The sequence below is a fragment of the Acomys minous genome (assembly GCF_964271855.1).
Source record: "Acomys minous genome assembly, chromosome: 14".
In the NCBI taxonomy this organism is placed as follows: domain Eukaryota; kingdom Metazoa; phylum Chordata; class Mammalia; order Rodentia; family Muridae; genus Acomys; species Acomys minous.
In genome coordinates this window covers 47,752,022-47,777,170 of record NC_140496.1, presented here as the reverse complement: position 1 = coordinate 47,777,170, position 25,149 = coordinate 47,752,022, and the positions used below count along the sequence as shown (strand labels likewise).

The 25,149-nt window shown below is 45.7% G+C and overlaps 1 protein-coding gene and 1 pseudogene across 4 annotated transcripts in view; one reads left to right on the top strand and one right to left on the bottom strand.

The window, feature by feature from the left end:
• The window catches only part of MMAA (metabolism of cobalamin associated A), a 30,219-nt gene extending 5,396 nt beyond the window's left edge, over window positions 1-24,823 (bottom strand). The window contains exons 1-5 of one of the 3 annotated variants that reach the window (XM_084757362.1): window positions 24,700-24,756; window positions 10,256-10,409; window positions 8,622-9,111; window positions 5,981-6,103; window positions 3,093-3,263 (exon numbers count right to left, since the gene is read on the bottom strand). In XM_084757362.1, coding sequence (XP_084613488.1) covers window positions 3,093-3,263; window positions 5,981-6,103; window positions 8,622-9,063 — 736 coding nt within the window. In that variant the 5' untranslated portion in view covers window positions 9,064-9,111; window positions 10,256-10,409; window positions 24,700-24,756. Of the gene's footprint in view, window positions 1-3,092; window positions 3,264-5,980; window positions 6,104-8,621; window positions 9,112-10,255; window positions 10,410-24,699 lie in introns of all 3 variants that reach the window. The other 2 variants (XM_084757363.1, XM_084757361.1) reach the window with 2 other exon arrangements.
• Window positions 18,567-19,214, top strand: LOC311583611 (large ribosomal subunit protein uL22-like; annotated as a pseudogene). The gene has a single exon. The product of its transcript is annotated as a large ribosomal subunit protein uL22-like (transcript).
• Window positions 24,824-25,149: the final 326 nt, after the last annotated feature.

Genomic DNA, 25,149 nt, shown 5'->3' with positions numbered 1-25,149 from the left:
TATTTTCATCTCTTTATGCCTTTTTATCTTTATTCCCACTCTGCAAACCCCCAATTATCTCCTCTTTAAGCATGCTTGTAGAGATCTCCTCATTGCAGACAAGTATCACTGAAGGGTCTCATAAGCCACTCCCCCCTAGGGAGCTGGAGAGATGGCTCAGAGGTTAAAAGCACTTGCTGCTTTTGCAGAGGACCCAGTTCTGTTCTTAACACCACCTAGTGGCTCACAACTCTAGTTCCAGGGGATACAACACCCTCTTCTGGCTTCTGTGAGCACCAGGAACACATGTGGTATGCAGACATACATAAGGCAAAAACCTATACACACACACACAAAAAAAATTTAAGCCAACTCCTAAATGTCTTCTGTCAGTTTCCTCCATGGATTTTCACTGTGGCAGCCATATCACAGAGGAAACTAAGGAAGTACATCCCAGCTTTCCCCCAGCCCACTCTGTGGACAAACAGATGCCAGCACAGCCTTAGGGAGGTGCCCACTCTGCAGTTTCAATGTGAGCAGTACTCCATTCCATCCCCTTTCCTGAACTCTCACTCTTCCTTGAAATCAAGCCCAACCCAATCCAAAAAAAAAAAAAAAAACCCAGAACAGAACAAAAAATAGGGAGGGGGGAGGAGAAGGAAGAAAAGGAAGGAAGAGAGAAAGAGAGAGAGAAAGAAACAAAAATTTCACAGCTTCTTTAACCAAATTTCTTACTTTCTCTTTATGGTCAAATTTTTAGAAAACTTTTTGTTGTTTTTGTTTTTAGAGACAGAGTTTCTCTATGTAGCCCTGGCTGTCCTGGACTCACTTTATAGACCAGGCTGGCCTCGAACTCACCGAGATCTGCCTGCCTTCACCTCTGGAGTGCTGGGATTACAGGCGTGTGTCACCACACCCGGCTTGGAAAAGTTAGTGGATGCTCACTGTCCACGTCTTGATCCACATCCCTAGCTCAAACACTCACCTGGAGACTCTTTTTGTGGTATAGACTTTTGGTGCCTATTTCTATCTTTTTGTTTCCTGTCCTCAGCCTAGAGCGTCAGTGTACCAAGTCAGGCCCACATTCCAAGGTCTCCTTTCAGGCAGATGAGCAGTGAGTGACAGAAACGCTCAGTAGACGGGGCTCCCAGGCAAGTTCTCTGAAGAAGGCCAGGCCAGCTGGGCGCCCCTCTTCTACCCCACCTCACATTTCACACCCCCTCTCCTTCCTTCCCTCTGGAACCCAGGCGGGACGGTGAGAGCGTCATTGCCCACCTTCCAATCATGAGGAACCTTGAGGACAGAAACTAAGTGTGAAGGATGCGGAGCGATGCTGGGGCGTCCCGGGGAGTGCAGCTGGGGACACCTGTCCTCACCCACCTGCCCTGGGGCTTCCTTACTCCCAGGGCAGCAATCTGCCTCTTATCCGAGTCACTGTTACTGAGTCTCTGGACAAGCAGCAGAATACAACTTTGAGACAGCACGCTTGGCTTTTGAATCACCTCTCCTGCCTCTCCTGCCATCATCACTCAGGTAACTCTTCCCCCATTCAGACTTAAATGGGGCACTCCCTAAGGCTGCTCGGACTACTGTTAGGGGCTAAGTTAGGCCTGTCTTCCCCTCACGTCCGCTGTGGAAACCCCAGCCCTCAGTGTGATGTAAGGAGATGGGTTCTAAGGAGGCAGGAGAGTGGGGCGATAAATCAATGGCACTGATGCCCTTGCAGGAAGAGGACACACCAGGGTAAATATGCCTGAGAAGCAGCCATGTGAAGGCACAGCAAAAAGGAGGCCATCTGCAAACAAGGGAAGAGCGCAGAAAACCACCCTGCTGCTGCTGGACCCTGGAGTTCCAGCTTCCAGAACTCTGAGGAGGCAGATGTCTGTGGTCTAAGCCACCCAGGCCACATTATGACAACAATCCTAGCAAACCAATGTGGCTAGTTTCCTTTTTTATCCCCCATTTTCCTTCATTTAACCTAAACCAAATAAATTTGTAACAGTACAAAACTATGAGCCACGTTGATACCGTCAGGTCTGCATCTATTGCCCGGTCTCCTAAAACAGTGTCACCTGGCACCTAACGAGCATGTCACAGTGGTGTCCTGATGACTGACTCCCATCATGCGCCTTCTCCTTCCTGCCCTTTTCCACGTCCTTCTTCCTTCCTCATCTCTTATATTTAATCAGCAATAAAGTCCTGCTGACTTACTGCCAGTGCTTCTTAACCCGTCGCCTCCTCTCTAGGCCCGGTTCTCACTAGATGTAGAACGCTGTGTGCGTTTCTTTCTTTGATTGGCACATGGTCTAGCTGCCTCCCTCCACCACTACATGTTCCAGTCACTCTTGCTCTGCTGCAGGGGTTTCCTCCACACGCACCTGCGGCTTCCCTTCTTCTGCCTTCCCTCTCCCTCTAGAGAAAGTAAAAACTCTTTGGCTGGGCATGTAAGGAGAACCTGACCCTGGCCACTGCTCCGAGCTCCTCTCTTTGCCAGCAGCGCTGCAAGCTGCATTTCTCTGACTGAGTCACACGTTCTCACTCTGCATCTGTGCAAATCCCCGTTTCCTCCTACGATGAACTCCCACCCTCCCCCCTCAGGAAGTTTTCTTAAATCCTCCAAACACTGGTTTGGGTTGTGTCAAACACATTCATCACAAACTAAACCAAAACATCATCTCTCCACAAGAATGCGAATTGCTTGGCATTTCCCTGTCAATGCTCTCAACTGCACATGCGCTAACGATGAAACAGACAGCCTCATAATCCCAAGTTCCCAGCGGCCCTGAGTTTCTTAATGAATGCTGTGGGCGTGAAGTGTGCTTAAGGAGTGCTGCTTTGCTTCTCAGGGTCATGCTCGTGCTTACCATCCTCTGGCACATAGAGCCCGTCAACTTGCGCATCAGCTATGCAGACACACGGCTCACTTTCACACTTATAGGAAGGCTCCTGCAAGTAGGGAGCACAGCCACATCCTCACCTTGCCTGTGGGCAACGCCTTGTATATAATTACACTACACATCTGCTGAATGAACTAAACGAACTCAGTTGTATTCATCTTTAAATAGCATTCATTATAACACCACACTATTTTTATGACAGAGTATCACACTCACCTACAGTTTCGATAAGAATGATGTCATAGCCCCCTGCTTCACACAACAGAATAGCTTCATTTGTGGTCCTTGTCACACCTCCTAAAGTCCCACTGGTAGGAGATGGCCTGATGTATGCATTCATATCTCTTGATAGCTCAATCATCCGGGTTTTATCACCTAAGAGGGACCCTAAAACACACACATTTTACAGTGAGGGAAGAGCTGTAAGGACTACTTACCAATCAGTGCAGTGCAAGGGGCATGACTTAGGGCGTTCCTCCCAGCCTCAGGTGTGGCTCACGTTACTGAGCTCCCCTCCAACTGTCTGTCCTCACACTGGAGCTCTTGCCTGTGCACCTCAATCTAAGGCTACTGTGCACTGAGTGCTGAGCAAAGTGGGTACAGTGGGGAGTCAGCTAGTACCCAGGGAATGGATTGATTATGTATTTTTTATTTAATTGTCACATTTGAGCAAACATCAAGACTGGAAAATTTGCAAAGAATTAAGCCCTGAAACCATTATTACCTTTTCTGACTTTGCCTTTTTTGTACTTTAAAAAAAAATTAGCTTTTATTATCATTAGTAGTATTAATATTAGTATTTCGAGACACAGTTTCTCTTGTGAAGTCATGGCTGTCCTAGACTCACTTTGTAGACCAGGCTGGCCTGGAACTCACGGCAATCCTCCTGCTTCTGCTTCTCGAGTGCTAGGATTAAAGGCATGTGCCACCACACCATGCCCGGCTTTAGGCTTTATTATTCTTAATTACATGTATATGTGTATATCTGCTTGTGAGTATGTGTGCACAAGTGCAGGTGCCCTTGGAGGCTGGAGGTGCTCGCCTCTTGTCCTCCTAGAACTAGTGTTACAGGTGCTTGTATAGATGCTGGGAACTGAACCCAGGTCCTCTGCAAGAACAGTCAGTGCTCTTAACTACGGAGCCATCTCTCCAGCCCACTAATTCTTTTTGCCATATAGTTACATACGAGAAGTGGGGATATTCTAACCTGAATATTTACACCATATATAAGGGCTTTTCCTTACCACATGAGATGTTAAAGACTGAAATGTTCCTTAAAGGTATGTGCTTTTCTTTTATTAGTCCATATTAGAGCCTTCTAATAGGTACTAATTCTAGGGTGCATGCCTACCATATACCTCAATTACCTTATTCACTTCACATGAAACTTTTTCCTAAAATATTTTTATGTACGAAGTCATCCCTCTGGAAGTGCACAATCTACTGTAGCTACATATTACCCTAGGGATCCTATCACACTTGTAACGTCCCATCTGTCAGCTGTAGACCCCAAGATGGTCTCAGTGCTATCACAAGAAAGCTTATAAATCTAAAGCACAAAGGCAGATGAAGAAACCAATGTTGTTCAAACTTTAATTCAGTGCTATTTTTCCAATATACATTAATGTTCTGTTATTAATTACTATTTCAAGCTATCGTTTTATTTTCCTATGGAAAATATTCTAGATGATGACGGTGGAGAGGAAATGACATTCTCCCTTGTATGAAAATTAGGACCATTTATGAAAACCCTTCATTAATTTGCATTTAGCAAAGTTCCTTTGGGTGGTTGGTTGGTTTGGTTTTTGGACACAGGGTTTCTTTGTGTAACCCTGGCTGTCCTGAAACTTGTTCTATAGACCAAGCTGGCCTCAAATTCAGAAATCTGTCTGCCGCTGCCTCTGGAGTTCCAGGGTTAAAAGTGTGTGGCAGGCTCATTTAGCAAAGTTCTTAAACAGTAAATAAACAACAAACTGACAAGGCTTTAATTTTGGAACTTGAATGTAACTTCATCTACACTTTTTCTTTTCCCCATTTCAGTATACCTTCCTTTATTATTACAGTGGGCCAACCCCGATGACTTCTCTGGGCCGTGTTGTCAATAAAGGGTAACTAGAATTGTCATCTACTTCTCTATAACCTCAGGCCTTCCACATGATTACTGCCTGCAGAATACCACAGCATACAAGCCAAGCACTTTTACTAAATACCTATTATTTACCCCTCATAGCACACAATACAATGTGACTCCTTGCACTGCCTGCTTCCCTCGTGAGATATAAATACGGGCAAGGCCAAGAGCATCGTGTCCTTTTCACCTGTTGCCATGGTCTCTGTTGTGCTGGTCCCTCACCTCCAGAAGGCACTCCAGTACCCAGGCAGGGAATGGCTGGGATCTGAGCAGCTTAACTCACAAAGACAGAAAGGGAGGAAAAACAGTTCCTGGGTATTTATAGGAAAGGCTTTATATGGTTTCTTTAAATGGTCCTTAGGGAGCTAAGTTTATATTCATTTTATCTCTGATGAGCTGCAAATTAAATGTTGAGTGACGGCATGACCTCACATCAGCACATGATTGCTGAACACTGTGAAGTGCAGTATGCTCTGCAGAGGGCTGCAGGGGAACAGCAGTTAAGTTACGCAGCCCTTCTAGAGCCTTCTGCTTCACTGGACATGGAATAGACAGATGATAAGCTATAAACAAGTGTACTTTTTTTCCTCAAGCTTAATTTAAGAGATGCTACAACACTATGAAGATAACAACAGAGAAGCAAGGACTACTGGGGAAACAAAGACTGCAAAAAGGGCCTGGCCTCAGGCGTGATCACCAAAGGGCTAAAACGTGCTGTGCCGTTTGAGCAGCCTCAACTTCTGGCACCTCTGACCCTACCTGAGTATCCACGGAGCTCCCCACAAGCTGACCTCCTCTGTGGAACTCAGCACTTCCTAACTAAGTCTCAGACTTTCCACCTCACTCTGCAGAACAGAAATGGCTCTTTTCCTGAGACCAAACCAGCTGGGTAGAGGTCACCCAACTACCAGTTCCCACTGATCTGTCACGGAGCCCCCACTAGCTGCCCAGTTAAAAAGTCGGCTGTACTCACCGCCACTGGTGCAAGAAGATGGGTCCACAGCAAGCACAGATAATCTGTGCCCTCTCTCAGTCAGCATTTTCCCAAAATATTCTATAAAGGTTGATTTTCCTGCACCAGGGGGCCCAGACAGTCCTAGAGTGGAAAGAGGTCTTGTAAGTATTACAGCTCAGATGGAAAGGCATCCTGGCATCGGGAGCCAAGGACCACCCCAAAGTCACAGCACACAACAAACCTCACACAAGACATGTATTGGGAGGGGAAAACGCAGGAGGGTGGCAAGCAGCAGAGAACTGAGCAGGAGGTGGGGCTTTATTTAGGGTGTGGGTGTGGGGGGAGGGCCTAATCTTGGCCTTTTTGGGGTTTTGTTGTTTTTCTGTAGGGCAGGGCCTGGTCTTTGTGCCTTAAGAATTTACAGGTCTCCCATAAATACAATCAGCACCATGACTAGTTTCCTCTAGTTTATGAAAATCACAGCTTAACACGCATAAAGGAGTGGGTGAAAATCATCTCTTTATCAACTCCTGAGTAACAGTCAGATAGAGAGGAAACAAATCCAAATTTATAAAGTTCACTTCCGCCAATCAGAGCAAGAGTTTCCCTTTGTGCAGACCTCCCTCACCTGCCCTCCTCCCATCACAGTAGGGGATTATTCCACTTGCCCCACTTGGGCTTCTGCCCATTAGAAACAATCCACTACTTCAGAAATTGCCAGTGACTGAGAAAGTAATTTCCTATACTAATATTTTTCCTCCTTCTCACTCATAACTTCAAAATACCCAATAAAAAGAAATCTGAAAAAAACAAAACAACAACAACAAAGAAACTTGTGTTCAGAAAAGCAGGAAGCCCCTCGTAGAGAGACAGTCAGGCATGGCAGGTAAGGGGCAAACCCTGAGCTGCCAGTGCCTCTCATGTGCTGTTTCCAGCAAGTCTGTGGTCTGTACTGTGCTGACCCTCTCCTGGCGCTCTCTTCAGCATTCTCCTCAATGCAGCAGCTACTGCAATAATATGGATCTTTGCATGTTGTTTTAAGAATTAGATGAGATAATGTTTAGTACAGTGTCACATATACTACATGCCATGAGAGCTGTTCCCGGTCAATAAAGAACATTCAATGCGGGCATTTAACAATCTTCAAGAGTGTATGCGGTGTATGGCAGGCTTAGGTCCTTACTACTTACTATTCACGGCAGGTTTCCATCTTAAGCACCTTTACAGATGCTGAGTAAATCTGTGCTGCTTTTATTTATAATAATGATAAAATAACTGAAGACGAGTTTATCTGGCCTAATCAGGGTAGAATATCCAGAATGCCCTGAGAAGGTGTGTGTGAGTTGCTAAGCAAACAAATCCCTGGAACTCTTCAAGAGTTCTCTAGAGCCAAGCATAAGTACACACTTTGACATGCTGGGTGTCTCCTTGGGGTTTGCTATTCTGTCTACAACACATAAAGATGCCAAGATCTAGTGTGGCACTGTCAACATGAAAGTCCCTCCTCGCAGGTAGAGGAAGGACTGTGAAATCCGTGGGCTAGTGTAAAGGCTGGTTGGAGACCTATGTGTGAGAGCATCTTTAAAGCACTCCTATCCATCCCTATAAAGAGGAGGAGGTTTGGTCCTCTGTGATACCGACACACCACGACACCGTCTAGTACAATGCCAGTGCTTATATGTATCTACTCCTTGCCCACAAGCTCCCTGCACTATCCCAGCATCTCAAGCTGTTGTGCGCAGAAGAGTTGATTCAAAACACCTGCTTCACTTCTGTGGGACACTCTCTTTCTACCCAAACTGCCTTGCTTAATTCCTGCTGCTCAAATATTGCATGGTTTCAAAATATAACAAGCTTACTCACAGTCTTAGGACAAAGAGTCAAGTGAACATTTAAGTAAGACAGTAAGCGATATTGTTCCTTTAAAAATCACAGTATGGAGAGGCTTCGAACAACTCCTAGAAGCTTAATAAAAAGTACCTCAGTGAGACGTGAGAGCCTAGAGTCATAGGACAGGTTTGGAATCCCAGCATTCAAGAGGCTGAGGCAGGAGGATGTGACACAGCAAGACTAAAGAAAAGGTGCAGGGCAGTGGTGGCGCACGCCTTTAATCTCAGCACTTGGGAGGCAGAGGCAGGTGGATTGCTGTGAGTTCGAAGCCAGCCTGGTCTACAAAGTGAATCCAGGACAGTTAACGCTACACAGAGAAACTCTGTCTCGAAAAACCAAAAAAAAGAAAGAAAAGATGAGGCTCGTGTACAGACAGACTTCAGAGGCAGAATTCAGTGTGGCTAGGAGAAGTAACCACGGGTGCAGCACAGAACAGAGACCCCACCCCCACCCCCATCCTATCAGATAAGGACTGTCGAAGGAAGGGCACACTGGCTCACACGTCATTCCCTGAGTAGTTCTGCTCTGGAATCTGTTCTGCTGTTCTTGCCACAACACAACTCTCACTCTGCCTAGGTGCACAGGCTTGCTTTAAATGGTCATGGTCATTTTACCATATATGAAGATTAATACTTATAAAACAGTGTTTATATTCCATCCACATATCAAGGACAGAAATTTCTATTTGATCTCACAGTACTTAGATGTATTTTAAAAGAAGACAGAACTTAGAAAAACACTTACTGAACAAGCAGAAAAGAAAACCGACCTACTCGGAACGTGCGGGGCTTTCCTTGGTTCAGGCGCTCCTGCTCGCGCTGGTGGGCCAGGACTCTCTGCAGAAGCGTCTGGGCTAGCTCCTTCTTCCTGGCGTGAGCAGATTCCACAAGAGTTATGGCCTCCGCTAGGCAGGCTCTCTGTCCTTGGACTAAACCTGTATAAAGTTTATCCACAAATCTTTGCTCTTTATCAGAAAGTCCTTCTGTGTGGTCCTTCAAGGTAGCCTGGACACATAACGTTCTCCTTAAGCCGTCGGACAGCAGCAGCCACTTAGTACAATGGTGTCCTAAGGCCTTCGGCAGAGCGCTTGGGGCCCCTGATGCAGGATGACTCGAGTGGAGAACGGAGTGGAGACGTGGGGAAGGCACTCTTGACAGGCTGTTTAGCAAACATCGTCGGGAAGGACGCAGTAGCAGCGTGGGAATGCTCATTTTGTTTGTAACTGGATACGTTCTGACTTAGTATGATTTATGGACTCACTAGGAGGAGGAAAAAGATATTCTTGAGTTCAACAGACAATTAAGACACTGAAGTAGTAAAACTAAGAGACTACGGCATTCCTGCATCCTAAGACATGAATAATCGGGGTTCTCGATAATATAGGTAATGACTAATTTTGGTTGTCAGCTTGACTACATCTAGAACCAACTAAAGCCCAGTCTGTTGGGCTCCTCCTGTGAGAGATTTTTTTTAAATTTATTATGTATACAGTATGCATCCAAATACATTATAGATGGTTGTGAGCCACATGTGGTGCTGGGAATTGAACTCAGGACTTCTGCAAGAGCAGTCAGTGCTCTTACCCACTGAGCCATCTCTCCAGCCACTGAGAGATTTTCTTAACCAGTTTATTTGAAACAGGAAGACCCATCCTAAATCTGGTGGCAGCCCACACTGACATGGAAAAAGATGATTTTGCCTTTTGCTTGCTTGTCCTCATCTCACTGGTGTGTTCATCTACTTGGCTACTGAGCTATGCTGGCCAAGATTAGAGGCGTCTTTTTCGGGGTTTAAGTGCACAGTGAAGATCAGCAGCTTTCCAGGTCTCCTCCAGGACTCCCAGGACCAGATTAGGACTGTGAGAATCCAGTCTGGAGCACTGAGAAAGGCAGCCAACAGTGTTCCTCCATGGTCTCTGCTCCGTCTCAGCCCCCCTGCCCTGACTCCCTGTGGGCGGGTCAGGTGAGACCCTGCAAGCCTTGGCCCTGTCCTCTCCACGTTGCTCGTGCTCATGGTGTTTTATCTCAGCAACAGAAACCTAACAAGAGTAAAATTTAGGAAAAGACTCCGTTGGCCACAGTTAGTATTCAGAATAACCCAGAACATGAAACAATTTTATTATAAATAGAATTTACATTAAAATTGCCCTGTAAACAAAACCAACACAAGACCTTTGTAAAAAGTGCTTGCTACATCCAACTAACATTCCTAGGACCCACAACAGGAAGACTTGACTTCCAAAGGCTATCCTACCTCTATGTGCTGCGTCACGCACATGAGTGTGCACACACACAGTACTAATAATAAATGTAAAAAGTAATATACAAAATCTCATTGGAGTAGATATTTTCTGCCATTTTTTCCCTTGCATTCATCTTAATTGATTTCTTCAGGTCAACATACCCGATTCTGAGGCGTGCACAAAAGATTCTTTCAGAAGATTCCCTCTGATGCTGGCCTCTTATTCAGTCTCTGCATAAGAAGTGTGATTAGGAGTGCAGCACTTGAGGCGCACGTTTAGGTCCACGCATGTACTCAGAGAGGCACCCTGAATAATCTGACATAAGCACACAATCAACAACAATAAGGCTTAATGTGAAGTGAACTGCGTAGGCTGTGAAGTGAGCAGAGCAGTGTATGTCAAAGCCGGTCAGAAGCGCCCAGCGCTGCTCAGCGTGCCTCTCCCCAGCCCCACAGCGGCCACGGCAGGTGAGCACGCTCAGCTCTGAACCACCACAGCACCAGGTAAAAGCCTTTTCAGATTCACTCAACTCCTTCCCATCATATTAAAGAAAGCTGACGTGTATTAAAAGTTATGAGCCATGGCAGCTCACTTTTGCTGTCCTGACTTTGGGTTCTGGAGTAAAAAGAACAGGTAAGAGCAGTGCGGTTGTAAGGATCAAAAGGCGTGATTGCTGTGAGAAGCCTGGGGTAGTCAGCACTAGGCCTTGCTGTTATTTTATCAACTTGTAACACACTATAACGCTAGGCCACGCGCCCTGCTTCCAGGGAAAGCCAGGAAGTACAGCTGTACAGAATCTGCCCGGCTTAAGCGTTGGGTCCCTTACACTTTGTAGTTCATTGAGTTACTTTATTGTTCTAAGGTACTTTCCCCACATAGTACGTGGAGGCCAATGAATATGAAATTTATTTCAGTTAATAGCAAACATTTTATTAGGAGTAAAGAAGAAATGGGTTAAAGTTTTTCATTTTTAGAATTAGAGCTGCTCTGATTTTCTAAGGCAACAACCTTTTTTCCTGTTTTGAGAAAGGTTGCGATGGCCAATCTTGGTTGTCAACTTGACTACGTCTGGAATTAACTACGCCCAAATGACTGGGCACACCTGTGAGGATCTTTTTTTTTTTAATTAAATAATTTGAAGTGGGAAGACCCATTTCTAAACCAGATCTTTGATCTGGAGAGACAAATGTTTAATCCAGATCTTTTGAGGTGGGAAAACTCACATCTAATATGGGCCACACCTTCTGCTGGCTGCCTATATGAAGGGCACGGAAGGACGCCCTCCCTCTTGGCTCCTCTCTGTGGCTCTCGCTCTGCTAGCAAACCCATTCCTTCACTGGCGGTAAAGCCTCCTTCTCCAGGATTCCAGGGTATACTAAAGACAAGCGGAGCCATCAGCCTCGCGGACTGAACAACTACTGGATTCTCAGATTGCTGGATTAGCTGAACTACAGCCTGGACATTCTAAAATCACGTATGTGTGTATATATAGGATTTTGTAGAGGATTCTACATATGTAGAATCTCATATGTAGAGATTCATTTCATTATTTTATAAGTTCTATTACTCTACAGAACCCTGACTAATACAAAAGTATTATAATTTGTTTATATAAAATAATCTTATTCTAAATGTACAATTAATTTATTTTTGAGATTATATCACTTCCCCCTTCCCTTTCTTCATCCCAAACCCTTCCATACACACATCCTTGCTCTTTCAAAATCATGGCCTCTTTTTCCATTAATTGTTACATACGTATATGTATATACACATATATTCCTAAGTATGACCTGCTAAATCTGTTCAATGTTACTTATGTGTATGTTCTCCGGGCTGACCACTTGGCGTTGGATTAACCCGTCTGTGCGCTCTTCCCTGACAGACTGTTTCTCCCACTCCCAGCATCCCTCAGTTGTCTGTAGTTCTTTGTGTGGGGTGAGGCCCTGTGGCTTTCCCTCCACCTCCGAGTGTCTAGTGTTGTCCGTGTTCAGCTCATGGTTAGGCAGCCGCGTCGGTGAGACTTCATGTGTGTAACTTCCAGCTTTTCTAGAAGACGCAGTCTTGGAGAAAATATTGTGATAAAAGGACACTTCTTTAAAAATGTGTAAAACTTATTAAATACCCACCACTACTGCTTATACATGTAAAACAGCAAAACACCATAGGGGCTGGGGCAATGGCTCAGTAGTTAAGAGCACACACTGCTCATACAGAGGAGCCAAGTTTCACTCCTAGCACCCACACAGGTAGCTCACTACGACTATAATTCTAGCTACGGGGGCTCTGATGCCCTTTTTAGCCTCTGTGGGCACCTGCACTCACTTGCACATATATACACAATGTGTAATTTAATGATAAATACCTTAGGGGCCAGAGAGGTAGCTCAGCAGTTAGGAGCACTGGCTGTTCTTCCAGAAGACCTGGGCTCAATTCCTAGCACCCACATGGCAGCTCACAAATGTCTGTAACGCCAGTTCCAGAGGATTTGATGTCCTCTTCTGGCTTCCAAGAGCACTGCATGCAAGTACACAGGCTTATATGCCAGCAAAACACCCATACTAATAAAGTCAATTTTTACTTTCGAATTTTTTCAAGACAGGATTTCTCTGTATAGCTCTGGCTGTCCTGGAACTCACTCTGTAGACCAGGCTGGCTTCAAACTCACAGCAATCTGCCTGCCTCTACTTTTTAAGAGTGCTGGGATTAAAGGCGTGTGCCACCATACCTGATTTATAAAATAAAAATTTTAAATGCTTTCTTTTTAATTAAGAGGAGTCTACCTTCAAAGGCTTCTTTCAGCATAACTTTACACATGATTTTTAAAATTTATTTATTTATTTATTTATTTGGTTTTTCGAGACAGGGTTTCTCTGTGTAGCCTTGGCTGTCCTGGACTCACTTTGTAGGCCAGGCTGGCCTCAAACTCACAGCGATCCGCCTGCCTCTGCCTCCCGGGTGCTGGGATTAAAGGCGTGCGCCACCACGCTCAGCTCACATCTGATTCTTATCACCACTACTACCAGTACCTGCAGACCAAGAGTTCATGGACAAGAACTGTATTTTTCTCCAGCCTTTCTTTTCTGAGAACATACTACTCTTTGGGTGATCAGAGCAACAGTAAAACATGGATGATGACTGAAATGGTGCTAGGTGTCCCTGCCTGCTCTGGGCTAACTCCGACTTGTTCCCTATGGCTCCTGTGTGTAATTACTTGGTTCTTGACTGCTGCCAATCTTAGGAAGTTGTTACAGGAGAAACTTTGACAGTTGATTCTTTTTGCCTCTGGCCCCAAGCTCTCGGCTTCCGTGTGGCTGGGTGATGTGAGGAGGCCAGCATCTGCTCTCGCCACCATAGTGTGCTGAAGTCCTCTGGGACAATGAGGCAAACAAGGCTTTCCTCGGCTATGTCACTTCTTTCAGGTGTTTTGCTCAGTGATGAGAAACAGCAACCACACACAGCTATCAGCTTTAACATTCTACTTAGCTCGTCACAGCAGTTCTAACCAATTACTATGATGGAACTAACTGCGAAACCCCACATTTCCAGGTTCTGGGATTAGGATGTGCCCTGTGGGGGTTCCTACTCAACCTACTCCACCTTCCTAGGAAGAAACATAGCCCTAGTACTTCAAGAGCTCAGCGAACAAAGCAAATCAGCAACAGCCCAAACTCACATCGTGCTAAGGGAGCAGTCACGATGGCAGGACCTAACTCTCCCTGAGGAGTTCAAGTCACCAAGTAGTCAGTGCCAGGACTAAGTCTGGAGGAAGGAAAAAGCTCAAGAAGGGTGAGGCAGATTTCCAGGCTGAGGCCTTAATGTGTAAAGTCAGAGTAGGTGCTTGGTCTAGTCCTTGCCACAGCAGAGAAGACTGGCAAAGCCAAAGTCAGTGGGGGCAGAAGGCCTGGGGATACAAAACTAGTGACGGGAGATGAGGTTTGAACCAGGACGAAAACTGAGGCCAAAACTACTCCTTGTCTGTTGTCATGGGCAAAGGACAGAGGCAACACAACCAATCTTAGCAGCAGTAGCAGTAGAATACCCAGAAACCCTGAGAATTCAAGAGTTAAGACTCTAGGAACACAGAGCCCAGAGTCAGCCACCTGAGCAAGGCTCCTAGCAAGGAGACAAGTGGAGGAGAACACAGACTTGGGTGGGGCATTACAGGAGAGAAAACAGCAGCCAGATTAAAGAGATTCCTGTCCCTGTTAGAATCCACAAAGCTGACATCTGGCATGTGGCCTTTACAGAAAAACAAACAAACAACCACAAAGAAGACGTACTACTGATCTGAACTGACTTCTCCACTTGCCTGGCGCTTAAGAGTTTGTAAACCATGTTCAAACACTTTATACTATTCTCCAGTTCCATGAAAACAGTATGAGGACAGTTTAAGGAAAGGAAAGGATATCCTGAGGACAGGATAAGGAAAAATCAAGAATGAATTAAGTGTCTGTAGTCACAGAGGCAGGACTAAAATCCAGGGCGTTGGGATCTTTCTGACATTTTTTTCTCAATGAAGTATGTTAGTACAAAAGAGATGTCCTGTGGCTAAAAGGGAAAAATATATTCATAACTGCCTATCTTCAAAGTCTGTAAAAAGAATTTAAGTTGCAACGAAGAAAGGCTAGAGAACAGAGAATACCCTCATGCCAAAGAACATCCTCAGCATCAAATCTAGTCCTGCCTAGAAATCCTACAAAAAGATACTCTCACATGCTGTCTAAAAGCAAAATAGAAGCACTTAAAATACACTTTTTGTACTAACAGGCCTTGCCATGACTACCTTTGGTTACCAAACAAACCCGAAGTAATACACTGAGGAGAGAGGGGAAACCCCAAACCAAGAACACTGTGCATCATTCATCCAATAAGCGTTTGAGCATTTATTATGTCCCGTGCACTAGTCTAGCACTGGGAAGGCAGCAGCAGCAACAAAGAACGCTACTGCCACCATGAAGGTTATACTCTTAGGCGAAAAGCAACCTCCTCTCTGTCATCAGTCCTTCAGTCAGTCACTGGCTGGATCTGAATGAGCCACAGGGACAGTGCAAGAGACCCAGACAGGTGGAATATGCGGCTTTTCTAGGAGATGAGTATACTACCTTTCATTGAGATGGGATGTGAGGACAAAGAACTTATCATGCCTGTCTGTCATAATGTACCATATTTTTCAGACTATAAGACATACATGACCATCAGACACACCCAGTTTTTAGAGCAGTAAAACAAGAGAAACAGTAAAACAACAATTGGACCATAAGGTGTACCCTAATGTCCCCCCCTACTTTGGGGGGGAGTGCATCTTATGGTCTGAAAAATATGGTATATGCATACTCTGTTTTCATCTATCTATCTATCTATCTATCTATCTATCTATCTAATTTAACGTATATGAGTGCTCTGTCTTCATGAACACCGGAAAAGAGAGTCAGATTCCATTACAGATGGTCGTGAGCCACCATGTGGGTACTAGGAATTGAACTCAGGACCTCTGGAAGAGCAGCCAGTGCTCTTAACTCCTGAACCATGTCTCCAGGCTATTGCATGCATTTTTTTTTAAGGCACCCTGTCTGTTTCATATAAAATTCCAAAGTAGGTATTGGGGAGTGAGATGTAAAAACAAAGATTAGAAAACAAGTGAGAAAACTATTTCAAGTATACTGCTGAGTCAAATTCCATATGAATTCTGAAGGAGATGTTTTCATACAAGATGTGCACGGGAAACGAAGCAGGTTAAGGCCTAGGTGAAGGTCTACCCTGAGTCACAGAAAGCTGACTGGGAGGTGAGGTCTGAAGCATGACCAGGAGTTAAGGGGAGAGGGACAGACGGAGGAAGAGAAGGAGAGGGAGAGGGAGAGCCACCAAAATGAAATCCATTTTATTTTTTATGTTGGGAGACACATGTTTGTGTGCTCGGGTATGGCCAGGCATGCACATGTCACGTATCTAGAGACTAGATGATGATGTCAGACGTTTTCCATGACTGCTCTCCATCTTGATACTGAGGTGAGTCGATCACTTGAACTCTCTGTTCACTAACTTAGCTAGTCTAGTTAGCTAGCTCGCTTTGGGGCTCCGTCTATCTGCCTTCTGAGTGCTGAGAACCATGCCTGGCAGCTACTTACATGGTGGCTGAGGATGTGAACCCCAGTCCTCACTCTTGGATGACAAGGGACTTATCTATTGAGCCAGCTCCCCAGCCCCAGACTTAATTTTTAAGAAGATCAATTGACTATCCAACTGAGCAGGCAGTTTCATTTCAGCCAAAATCAGAGTTGAGGCATAATTTGGGTATCAATGACGTTTAGATGCTATTTAAATCCATGAGATATAAGCATCTCTTAAAACTGATTAGAGATAGAGGAGGTGAGAGCATGTTTTTAAAAATAAAACTTCACATGTATTAGGATTACCATGGTGCTTCCAGGTTGTTCTTGGCAGAACATAATCTTTTTTTTTTTTCCGAGACAGGGTTTCTCCATGTTAGCTTTGGCTGTCCTGGACTCACTTTGTAGCCCAGGGTGACCTTTGAACTCACAGTGATCCGCCTGCCTCTGCCTCTGCCTCCCAAGTGCTGGGATTAAAGGTGTGCGCCACCACGCCCAGCTCTGGCAGACCATGCATATGATTTTTTTAAAGCAGCATACCGTTATAGTATAGAATACTGGCATCCCTGACAGTGTCCATGTTGCTGGTGCCCTCGACTCTGAGAACATATTATGTTACTTTACAAAGGGGAAGTGAAATGTGCTAACAGAACTCAGGGTGCTGGTCAGCTAAGTTTAAGATAAAAAAAGTATACTTAGTCCAAGTTGGCTCCATGGAATCACCAAGGGCTTTAAAATGAGGAGAGAGGCAGAAAGAAAGAGCAGCCTGATGGCCTGAGGACTCGGTCCACTCATGTTGGAGAATAAGGACCAAGAGCCAACCAATGACAGCTGACTGGAGAGGCTGGAAAAATCAAAGGGGCAGAAGTCACTGAGAGGAGAACGGACTAAAGCACCCGTGGCACTTGACTGTGGCCCACTTCCACCCACATCAGGCACGACCAACCAAACTCTAAGACAAATAATTTGTTGGGGCAGCATGACAGCTCAGCAGGCACAAGGGCTTCCATGCAAGCCTAGTCACCTGACTTTGAGCCACAGTGCCAAAGTAAAAGTGGACAAAGAAAACAATCTCCATTAAGTTGCTCTCTGACCTCCACATGCATGAGTGCCCTCCCCCAAATCAATTAATTATGAAGAAAATAAATTTGTTTTCTTGACTAAGTGTGTGGTAACTTGCAACACACTAACGCCACCAATGGAAAACTAATGCAGTTGCTATAGCAACCACAGAATCTTTTTTAAAGATTAGAACTTAGATTTTTTTTTTAAATGAGAAATGTCTAATAAGCACTCATGATTTAATTATCGTTGCCATAACCCAAGACCTCTCCATTCCTCATTTAGATCTCTTCCCAACCCGGAAGTCAACTTGATGGGTCTTTTACTATTTATTGTCACCTTCAGTGTTACATTCGATATGCGTGCACGTCAACTTCCAAATTAGACATGAAATTAGCATATCTTCCAAAAACGAAACTAGCCAAAGGAAGCGCATGCAAGGTGAAAAGGATGGTTAGTGTTTCAGCTATGCTTCTACACACACATTTTTATCAGAGTCATACAGCGATTAGAAGTGCAAACACACTCTGAAAGGTGTTATCCACAGGCCACCACTATGTCTATTTTGCATTTTTTTTGACTGACAAATATCTCAAGTTGGAATAGCACCCCCACCAAGACACATTTCTTCCAACCTCACAAGGCACTAGTCATGCTAGCCAATGCTCCCCAACTTTCTGTTCACATCTGCTGCACAGTACTTGTTGCTTTGTCTTGAGTTCTGTTATCAATTCTCACCACCTCGTCAGTGACAATCCTCCCACAGAAAGGGCAGTGTCTGTCTTTATCTGCTCGGGCGCTGGAGCAGTGTCTGGCATGCAGTACCTTCAAAATGGGCCTTTGACCCATCAATGGACCTCAGCCTATGGGGAAAAGTCTGACTAACAATGAAACCCCTGTGATCTGAGAGCCCTTCCAGAACACACTCTGCTCTTCCATGCTCCCTGCTGTCAATTAAGACGTCTTTGGCATCTAACCAAACTTTCAAAGAAGAAATTAAATATGGAGGGAACCAAAACCATAACAAGAACTTTACTAGATGGAGGTATGTCCATTCATAACACAGCAGATCCTCCAAACAAAATGAATAAAAAGAGTCTAATAAACATAATACAGGGGCTGGAGAGATGGCTCAGAGGTTAAGAGCACTGTCTATTCTTCCAGAGGTCCTGAGTTCAATTCCTAGCAACCACATGGTGGCTCACAACCATCTATAATGCAATCTGGGCCCTCTTCTGGTATACAGAGTACTGTATAAATAATAAATAAATCTTTTAAAAAATAGTATAATTCCCTTAACATATAAAAAAGCTGTTTCTCCTCTTCCTGTAAGCGGCCCGAGGTGACCTGCGAAGACGGTTCACTACTCACTTGACCTGGAAAACCCTACAAAATCATGCAAATCAAGAGGTTCAAATCTTCGTGTTCACTTTAAGAACACCCAGGAAACTGCCCAGGCCATCAAGGGTATGCATATCCGGAAAGCCACCAAGTATCTGAAAGATGTCACTTTAAAGAAGCAGTGTGTGCCATTCCAGCGCTATAATGGTGCAGTCGGGAGGTGCGCCCAGGCCAAGCAGTGGGGCTGGACTCAGGGTCAGGGGCCAAAAAAGAGTGCTGAATTTTTGCTGCACATACTGAAAAATGCAGAGAGTAATGTTGAACTTAAGGGTTTAGATGTAGATTCCCTGTCATTGAACACATCCAGGTGAACAAGGCCCCTAAGATGCGCCGACGAACTTACAGAGCCCATGGCCGGATTAACCCGCACATGAGCTCCCCCTGCCACACCGAGATGAGCCTCACTGAAAAGGAGCAGACTGTTCCAAAGCCCGAGGAGGAGGTGGCACAGAAGAAGATATCCCAGAAGAAACTGAAGAAACAAAAACTGATGGCACGGGAATAAATTCTGCATAAAATAAATGCAGATAAAGGTAAAAAAAAAAAACTGTTTCCTTAGACAATATGTTTACTAGCCGAGAATTTCATGCATGCAGTGTTCTGCAACAATTTAATGACAATCTCTCTCCATGCTATCTGACCAGCTGAGGGTTTGTTCTGCAGGCAGGTCTTTCATGCCCATACAGACCTTAAAAGTCCTTTAAGTGAAACAAAAGACCTAAGGAAAGAATAGTATCATTTTTTAAAGACTTATTTATTTATGTAATTTATGCATGAGTGCTCTATTTGCATGTGTCCTTGCAGGCCAGAAGAGGGCACCAGATCTCATTATAGATGGTTGTGAGCCACCATGTGGTGGCTGGGAACTGAACTCAGATCCTTGGAAGAACAGCCAGTACCCTTAACTGCTGAGCCATTTTTCCAGCCCCAGAACGGTATCATTTTTACCTTTCCCCAATACACTAAAAAAGTACCCAGATTCTACTAAGGCCTTCTGGCTGTATCTGAGAGCTGATCCTCCACCCCTACCCTATCTCTTGGGACTATGTGAGCGCAGGCACACCAGCTCTGCTTCATTCCGTGTGTGGTGTGTATGAGGCTCTCTGTGCATTCCCCTACGTAATCCATGCAATAACCCTGCAACGATGGAGATCCTGCTGCACAGGCGAGCAGCTCAGCACGGGGAGGTGGACTGGCTAAGGCCTCACGACTAGTAGTGGGACTTCACGAACACAGACTTGTATGCGGAGACCTCAAGAGGAAGGGAAACAGCCTTCACATTTGAATGTGTCATGGTTTCATCTGGATGCTCACTGCTTAAATGGTTTTTCACTTTTGTCAAAATCAGAAAGTCAGCTTGAAGGCCCAATAGTGAGTCAAGTACAAAACAGACTAAAATTTAAACATTTTAAAATGTTCTTCATTTTACAGGAAAGTTACACCCAATAAATCTATAGCTTATATAACCCTATTATTTAATTAAACTGATTCTAAAGGGCTCAATACATTTCTTAAAATCTAATATAACTTAGCCTAATGAACAACTTTATTTTCTTTTTTTTTTTTTTTTTTTTTTTTTTTTTTTTTTTTTTGGTTTTTTGAGACAGGGCGTCTCTGTGTAGCCCTGGATGTCCTGGACTCTCTTTGTAGACCAGGCTGGCCTTGAACTCAGAGATCCACCTGCCTTTCTCCTGAATGCTAGGATTAAAGGTGTGCACCACCACGCCCAGCTCAGAACTTATCTTTAATATGCATGTGACAGGTAGGACAGAGAAATAAGTTTGTAGTTTTGACATTCTAGCAGGCCCTGTCCACTGTATTGGCAAGTTATCTGGGGAAAGGGGCTTCTTCCTTGCTCATGTGACTAAGCATCTCTGCTGACGGACAGACACCAGAGAACATGGCCATTAGTCACGTTAAACTGTGCAACTAATTGCCATGACTTCTGACAGAAAGACTTCATCCTACATTTGAAAGCTGTGCACGCCAGAACACAGACTTCTACAGCCTTTACAACATTCAGTGGCTTACTCCATACCGTCTCCCACAGCAAAGCAGGACGCCAGTGCTTTAACATAGCGTGAAAAACGGTAAGTAGCACACAGACTGACATAGGTTAAGTCACCACTCAGGCTATGGCTTCATCTTAAAGGTACCAGCAGGCCGTGTGCTTGGTTCTAATCCCTTGGTGCTTTTAGGGGCAGCAGAGCACTGAGGAAACGGGGTGTCGTGGAAGCTGTGCCATGGGGTGCCCTCAAAGGAATCCTGGAATCCCAGCCCTTCTTCCTTTCCTTTCTCACCCCATGAGGCAGATAGCTCCTCTGCCTCCCACGCCCACCATCACACACGGTGCCACCACAGGGCCAACAGGGGCCACAGTCTCCAAAACTGAACCAAAATAAACCTTCGCTTTGTTACAGGAACAACAATTAAGTATACTTCCCTTGAAAAGGAGAGTTCATGTGGATAGTAACATGTCACGGCCACACCTACTTTCCTCAAATATGATTTATTCATCCTTTCTTCTCCATCCTCCACATCTCTCTAGTGCAATGGGTCTCAAGCTCTGTAAGGCTTAAGAAATATATCTACAACACACATGCACACAAGGAACACAAACGTCACCCACTAACATGTATCCCTTTTACACAGTACGCACTCTAGTATTGTCTCTTTTGGCTTTCCCATGCAGCCTGCAAGGCCTACTGTCGCAGGCTCACTTGGTGAGGGTCTGCTCCTAGAACAGTAGAGATCTCAGGGGGCAATTAACAGTTAAATACAAAGCACCAGGCCATGCTGCAACGGTGACGTTTACAAGAGCACAGGCTACTACAGCCATCTCTCTCAGCATTATCTAGTTATCCTCCACAGTCACGCACCCATGCTCATATTATCCTCCTTAAAGCATTCAAAGATTCCCCTTGCCTTACCTGAAGAGCTGTAATAAAAGCGTCTCTTCTATGACTATGCCATTCATTCAATAAGTACTTATGCAGAAGCTATACATGCAGGGCACTGTACTGACCCTGGAATGCACTGACACAGGGGTCAGGCATGATGCCTGGTGTCATGAAGCTCCCCATCCAGGCAGGGCAGCCATCACATAAATACTGTATACTCCTTCGTGAAGACTTTTGTCATCCTCGCCAACTTACTCCCCTCCCCTCTTCAACTCTTACTGCCCTGCTATAACCACTCTGGTCTGCACACGGATCCCAGAGAAGGCTGCACTCTTTTCTAGAGTGGCCGTCATTCATACTTTCTATGTGGGATGTCCTCTTCCTCATCACCTCACGAAATCCTCTTCCGCTTTCAAGAACCAGCTCGAGTGTGTCCCCTGCAGAGCCTCTGGTTGCTCTCTTGACGTCTGCAGTTCACTCCTGCCTCTCTGACAACCCCCATCACAAAGCGCTGCGGTCACTTATACGATGGCCGTCCTCTGTAGACCACAGTTTCTCTGTACACATAGCTTACTGTTCACAGAACCAAAGAATATATGCAATAATTTTACAATGAGTCCACAGCTCTATTACACTGATTGCTAATTCATGTTTTTAAAACAGGATACTTGTAAATATGTACTTTTTTCTTTTTAGAGTCTGATATATACCTGGTTTTCTTCGTTAGGAGTCTGTTCAGCAGTAGGGGCCTGACTTAGAAAACTTTGTCTTGGGACTGATCAAGTGAATACTCTTAGTTTCAGTAATTACCATGGCAAGAAAAGGCATTTCAAACTCAACACATGAGGTCAGGGCCTGTGAAGTAGCACAACACATACAGGCCACACAATCTTCCCACGCGAGGGTGCTCAGCTGTCAGATGCCACTGACTTGCGTGAAGCTTCACCTCTCCCTTTCAAATGATTTTAAGATGTGTCTGCAAGGCAGGCAGACTTTCTTAATTTTTTTTTTTTTTTTGAGACAGGGTTTCTCTGTGTAGCCTTGGCTGTCCTGGACTTGCTTTGTAGACCAGGCTGGCCTCGAACTTACAGCGATCCACCTGCCTCTGCCTCCCAAGCGCAGGGATTAAAGGTGTGAGCCACTACGCCCAGCACCGGGCAGACTTTCTTAAGAAAGCTACTATTAAGCAAGGTTTAAGCAGGCCAGTGATATGGGGCAGTAATACAGAACACACTTCCTGCACGAGTAGGGCTTCTCTCAAGTTGCCACTTCACCCTCCACTGTTTCCAGAAAGACTCTAAATTTCTACTCTAGGTCAGCTTGTGGTGGGAGCCTCTCACCGCCGAATGTTCTTAGTCAGTCTTCTGCTCTGACCCAAGTTCAAATCTGCACTCTCTTAGCCTCAGGTTCTTCATGTGCAAAATGTACCAGGCCCCCAGGCAAGGGGCAGAGCAAGTATGAATGCTGTGCACGCACACACGGACCTGCCTTAGGACCTGGCACCCAGCGAGCGCATGCTGATAAGCACTAAGCCACACCGTGCCTCTCCAACGCCCATGGAGTTCACCACAGGTCACAGACTGGAACGTGAATCTAGGCTTCTCACTCTCTTCAGATCCCTCCACATCCTAGGAAAGCACTTCTCCAAAGCAGACCAGGAAGGCCTGATGAGAGGGAAACTCTCAGGCCGCACTCCAGACTTTGTACTTCAGACTGTGAGTTAGGCCTTCTGTTTGACAACCGCTGCCCTAGGAACAAAGTCCAAGAGTCCGTCTCTGGATCACAGGCTCTGCGGAACAATTTCCCTACATTCTCCTTTCAACCCTCCAAGGAGACTGTGTCTTCCAAACCTGCCGCTTACTTTCGCAACTTCCAGATTTGACCCACAGGTCACATCTTTCCTCTTCTGTGCCATTTCTCCTCCTCCTTTTAAAGTCCACTCACTGTTTTCTTAAATCCTGTCCTGATGATCCCAGCCTTCGGGGCTCTTTTTCTTCTCTAATTCCAATTACTCTGAATTATTAGCTTGGTCCTGTTCTCCACAAATCACTAACAAACTGTACCCGGCACACAGCACACAGGGGGTGCATGTTAACTCAACTGAAGGCCAAATCACATTCAAGCCAAGGGAAGGATCACATAAAAATACAAATCTGTGTTGTAGAAAATCGAATCTCTGTGAAAGACCCACACCAATGTTTACAACACCTTTCTTACACACAGGAAGATTAAGTGCCTGCTTTTCCCATCTGACATGAATCAGCCGGGGCAAGTTTCAACTATTCACTTGCTCTCTCCCGTTCCAAATAGATTTCTTGTAACACTCTCAAATTTTGTTAGCACCGATTCACGTTTCCTCATTGTTATATAACTTTCCGTGTTTATAGTCTCTCCTAATAGGAAACACAGCCTTAAGAGAACCATCCTTTCAAAAATACTATTTCCCTAAATGTATCTACTTTGTCAGAGAACATTCTGAACATTGTAAATGATACCCAAATGTTTCATTTCTCCTGGAAACCGGTTTTCTACTTGCTTACACACTTTTTATAGTTTCTTTGTTTGTTCTCCAAAATATATGCATGGGCCCCAGTTTTTAAGAAAGGCGGCAGTAAGAAACATTTTTCACGTTATTATGGCTTAGGCCGTTTTTCATTTTTCAAATGAGGAACACATATCTGAAGCTGGCATGTCCTTTGTGGAACAGCGCTGTGCAGACGGCGTTTGGCAACCCAGACACTGCTTTGTGACTCCTAGTTTAAACCCTACTTTATATGCCGGTTTGAACGCCCTGAAAATGAACATTCATTCCACTCTTCGGCGTCTGCTGCTCCCTTGCACAGGCGGAGCTGGTTACCATGGAGCAGCCGCCTGGCCCGGTCTCCTTCCCTGCGGCCCGAGATGAGCTCACACACCAGCCCACGAGCATCTGAGCATCCTTTCTTATGTAAGGAAAAAGCGCGCTGTCCCTCCAGGCCCGACCACAGACACCCCGCCCCCAATTCAGCCACATCCTCCTCCGCTGCCCCCCGCGAGCCTCCAGGGGGCGCCCCCGACAGCGGGGCTGACCCCGGGCGGAGGACGCACCGGCCCCGACTCCCGGCCTCCGCGCGCACAGGGCCCGACACTCACCCTCGCGAGGCCGCGCAGCATCGCACCGCCCCTTCCGCCCACTCCTTCCGCTCTGCCCGCCCCTTCCGCCGCCGGCGGCACGCAGGCGCGACGTGACGCCCCCGCGCAGGCGCAGTGGCTGATGGCGGGGGCGGGGCGCGGGGGGCAGGTCCGTCTCGTGGCGGCGCGGGCATGCGTGGGAAGTATGGTCCTCCTGGGCGGGATGCCGGAAGAAAGTCGCGCAAGGGTCGGCTTTTCCCCTCCGGATCGCGACTTCGCTTCGGCTCCTCCAGGGTCCTTTCAGCCTGCCCAGCTCTCCGCGGCCGCGGTGCCAAGCACTCTCCTTCCGCGCCTGGAAGCTTGAGATGGGTTACTGATGACGATGTAGACAAACTTGGCAAAGCTGCCACCTGTTGGAGTAACCGCTCCACCTCCAGCCTCAACGCAAGTTTCGGCTTGGTTTGGTGTGGC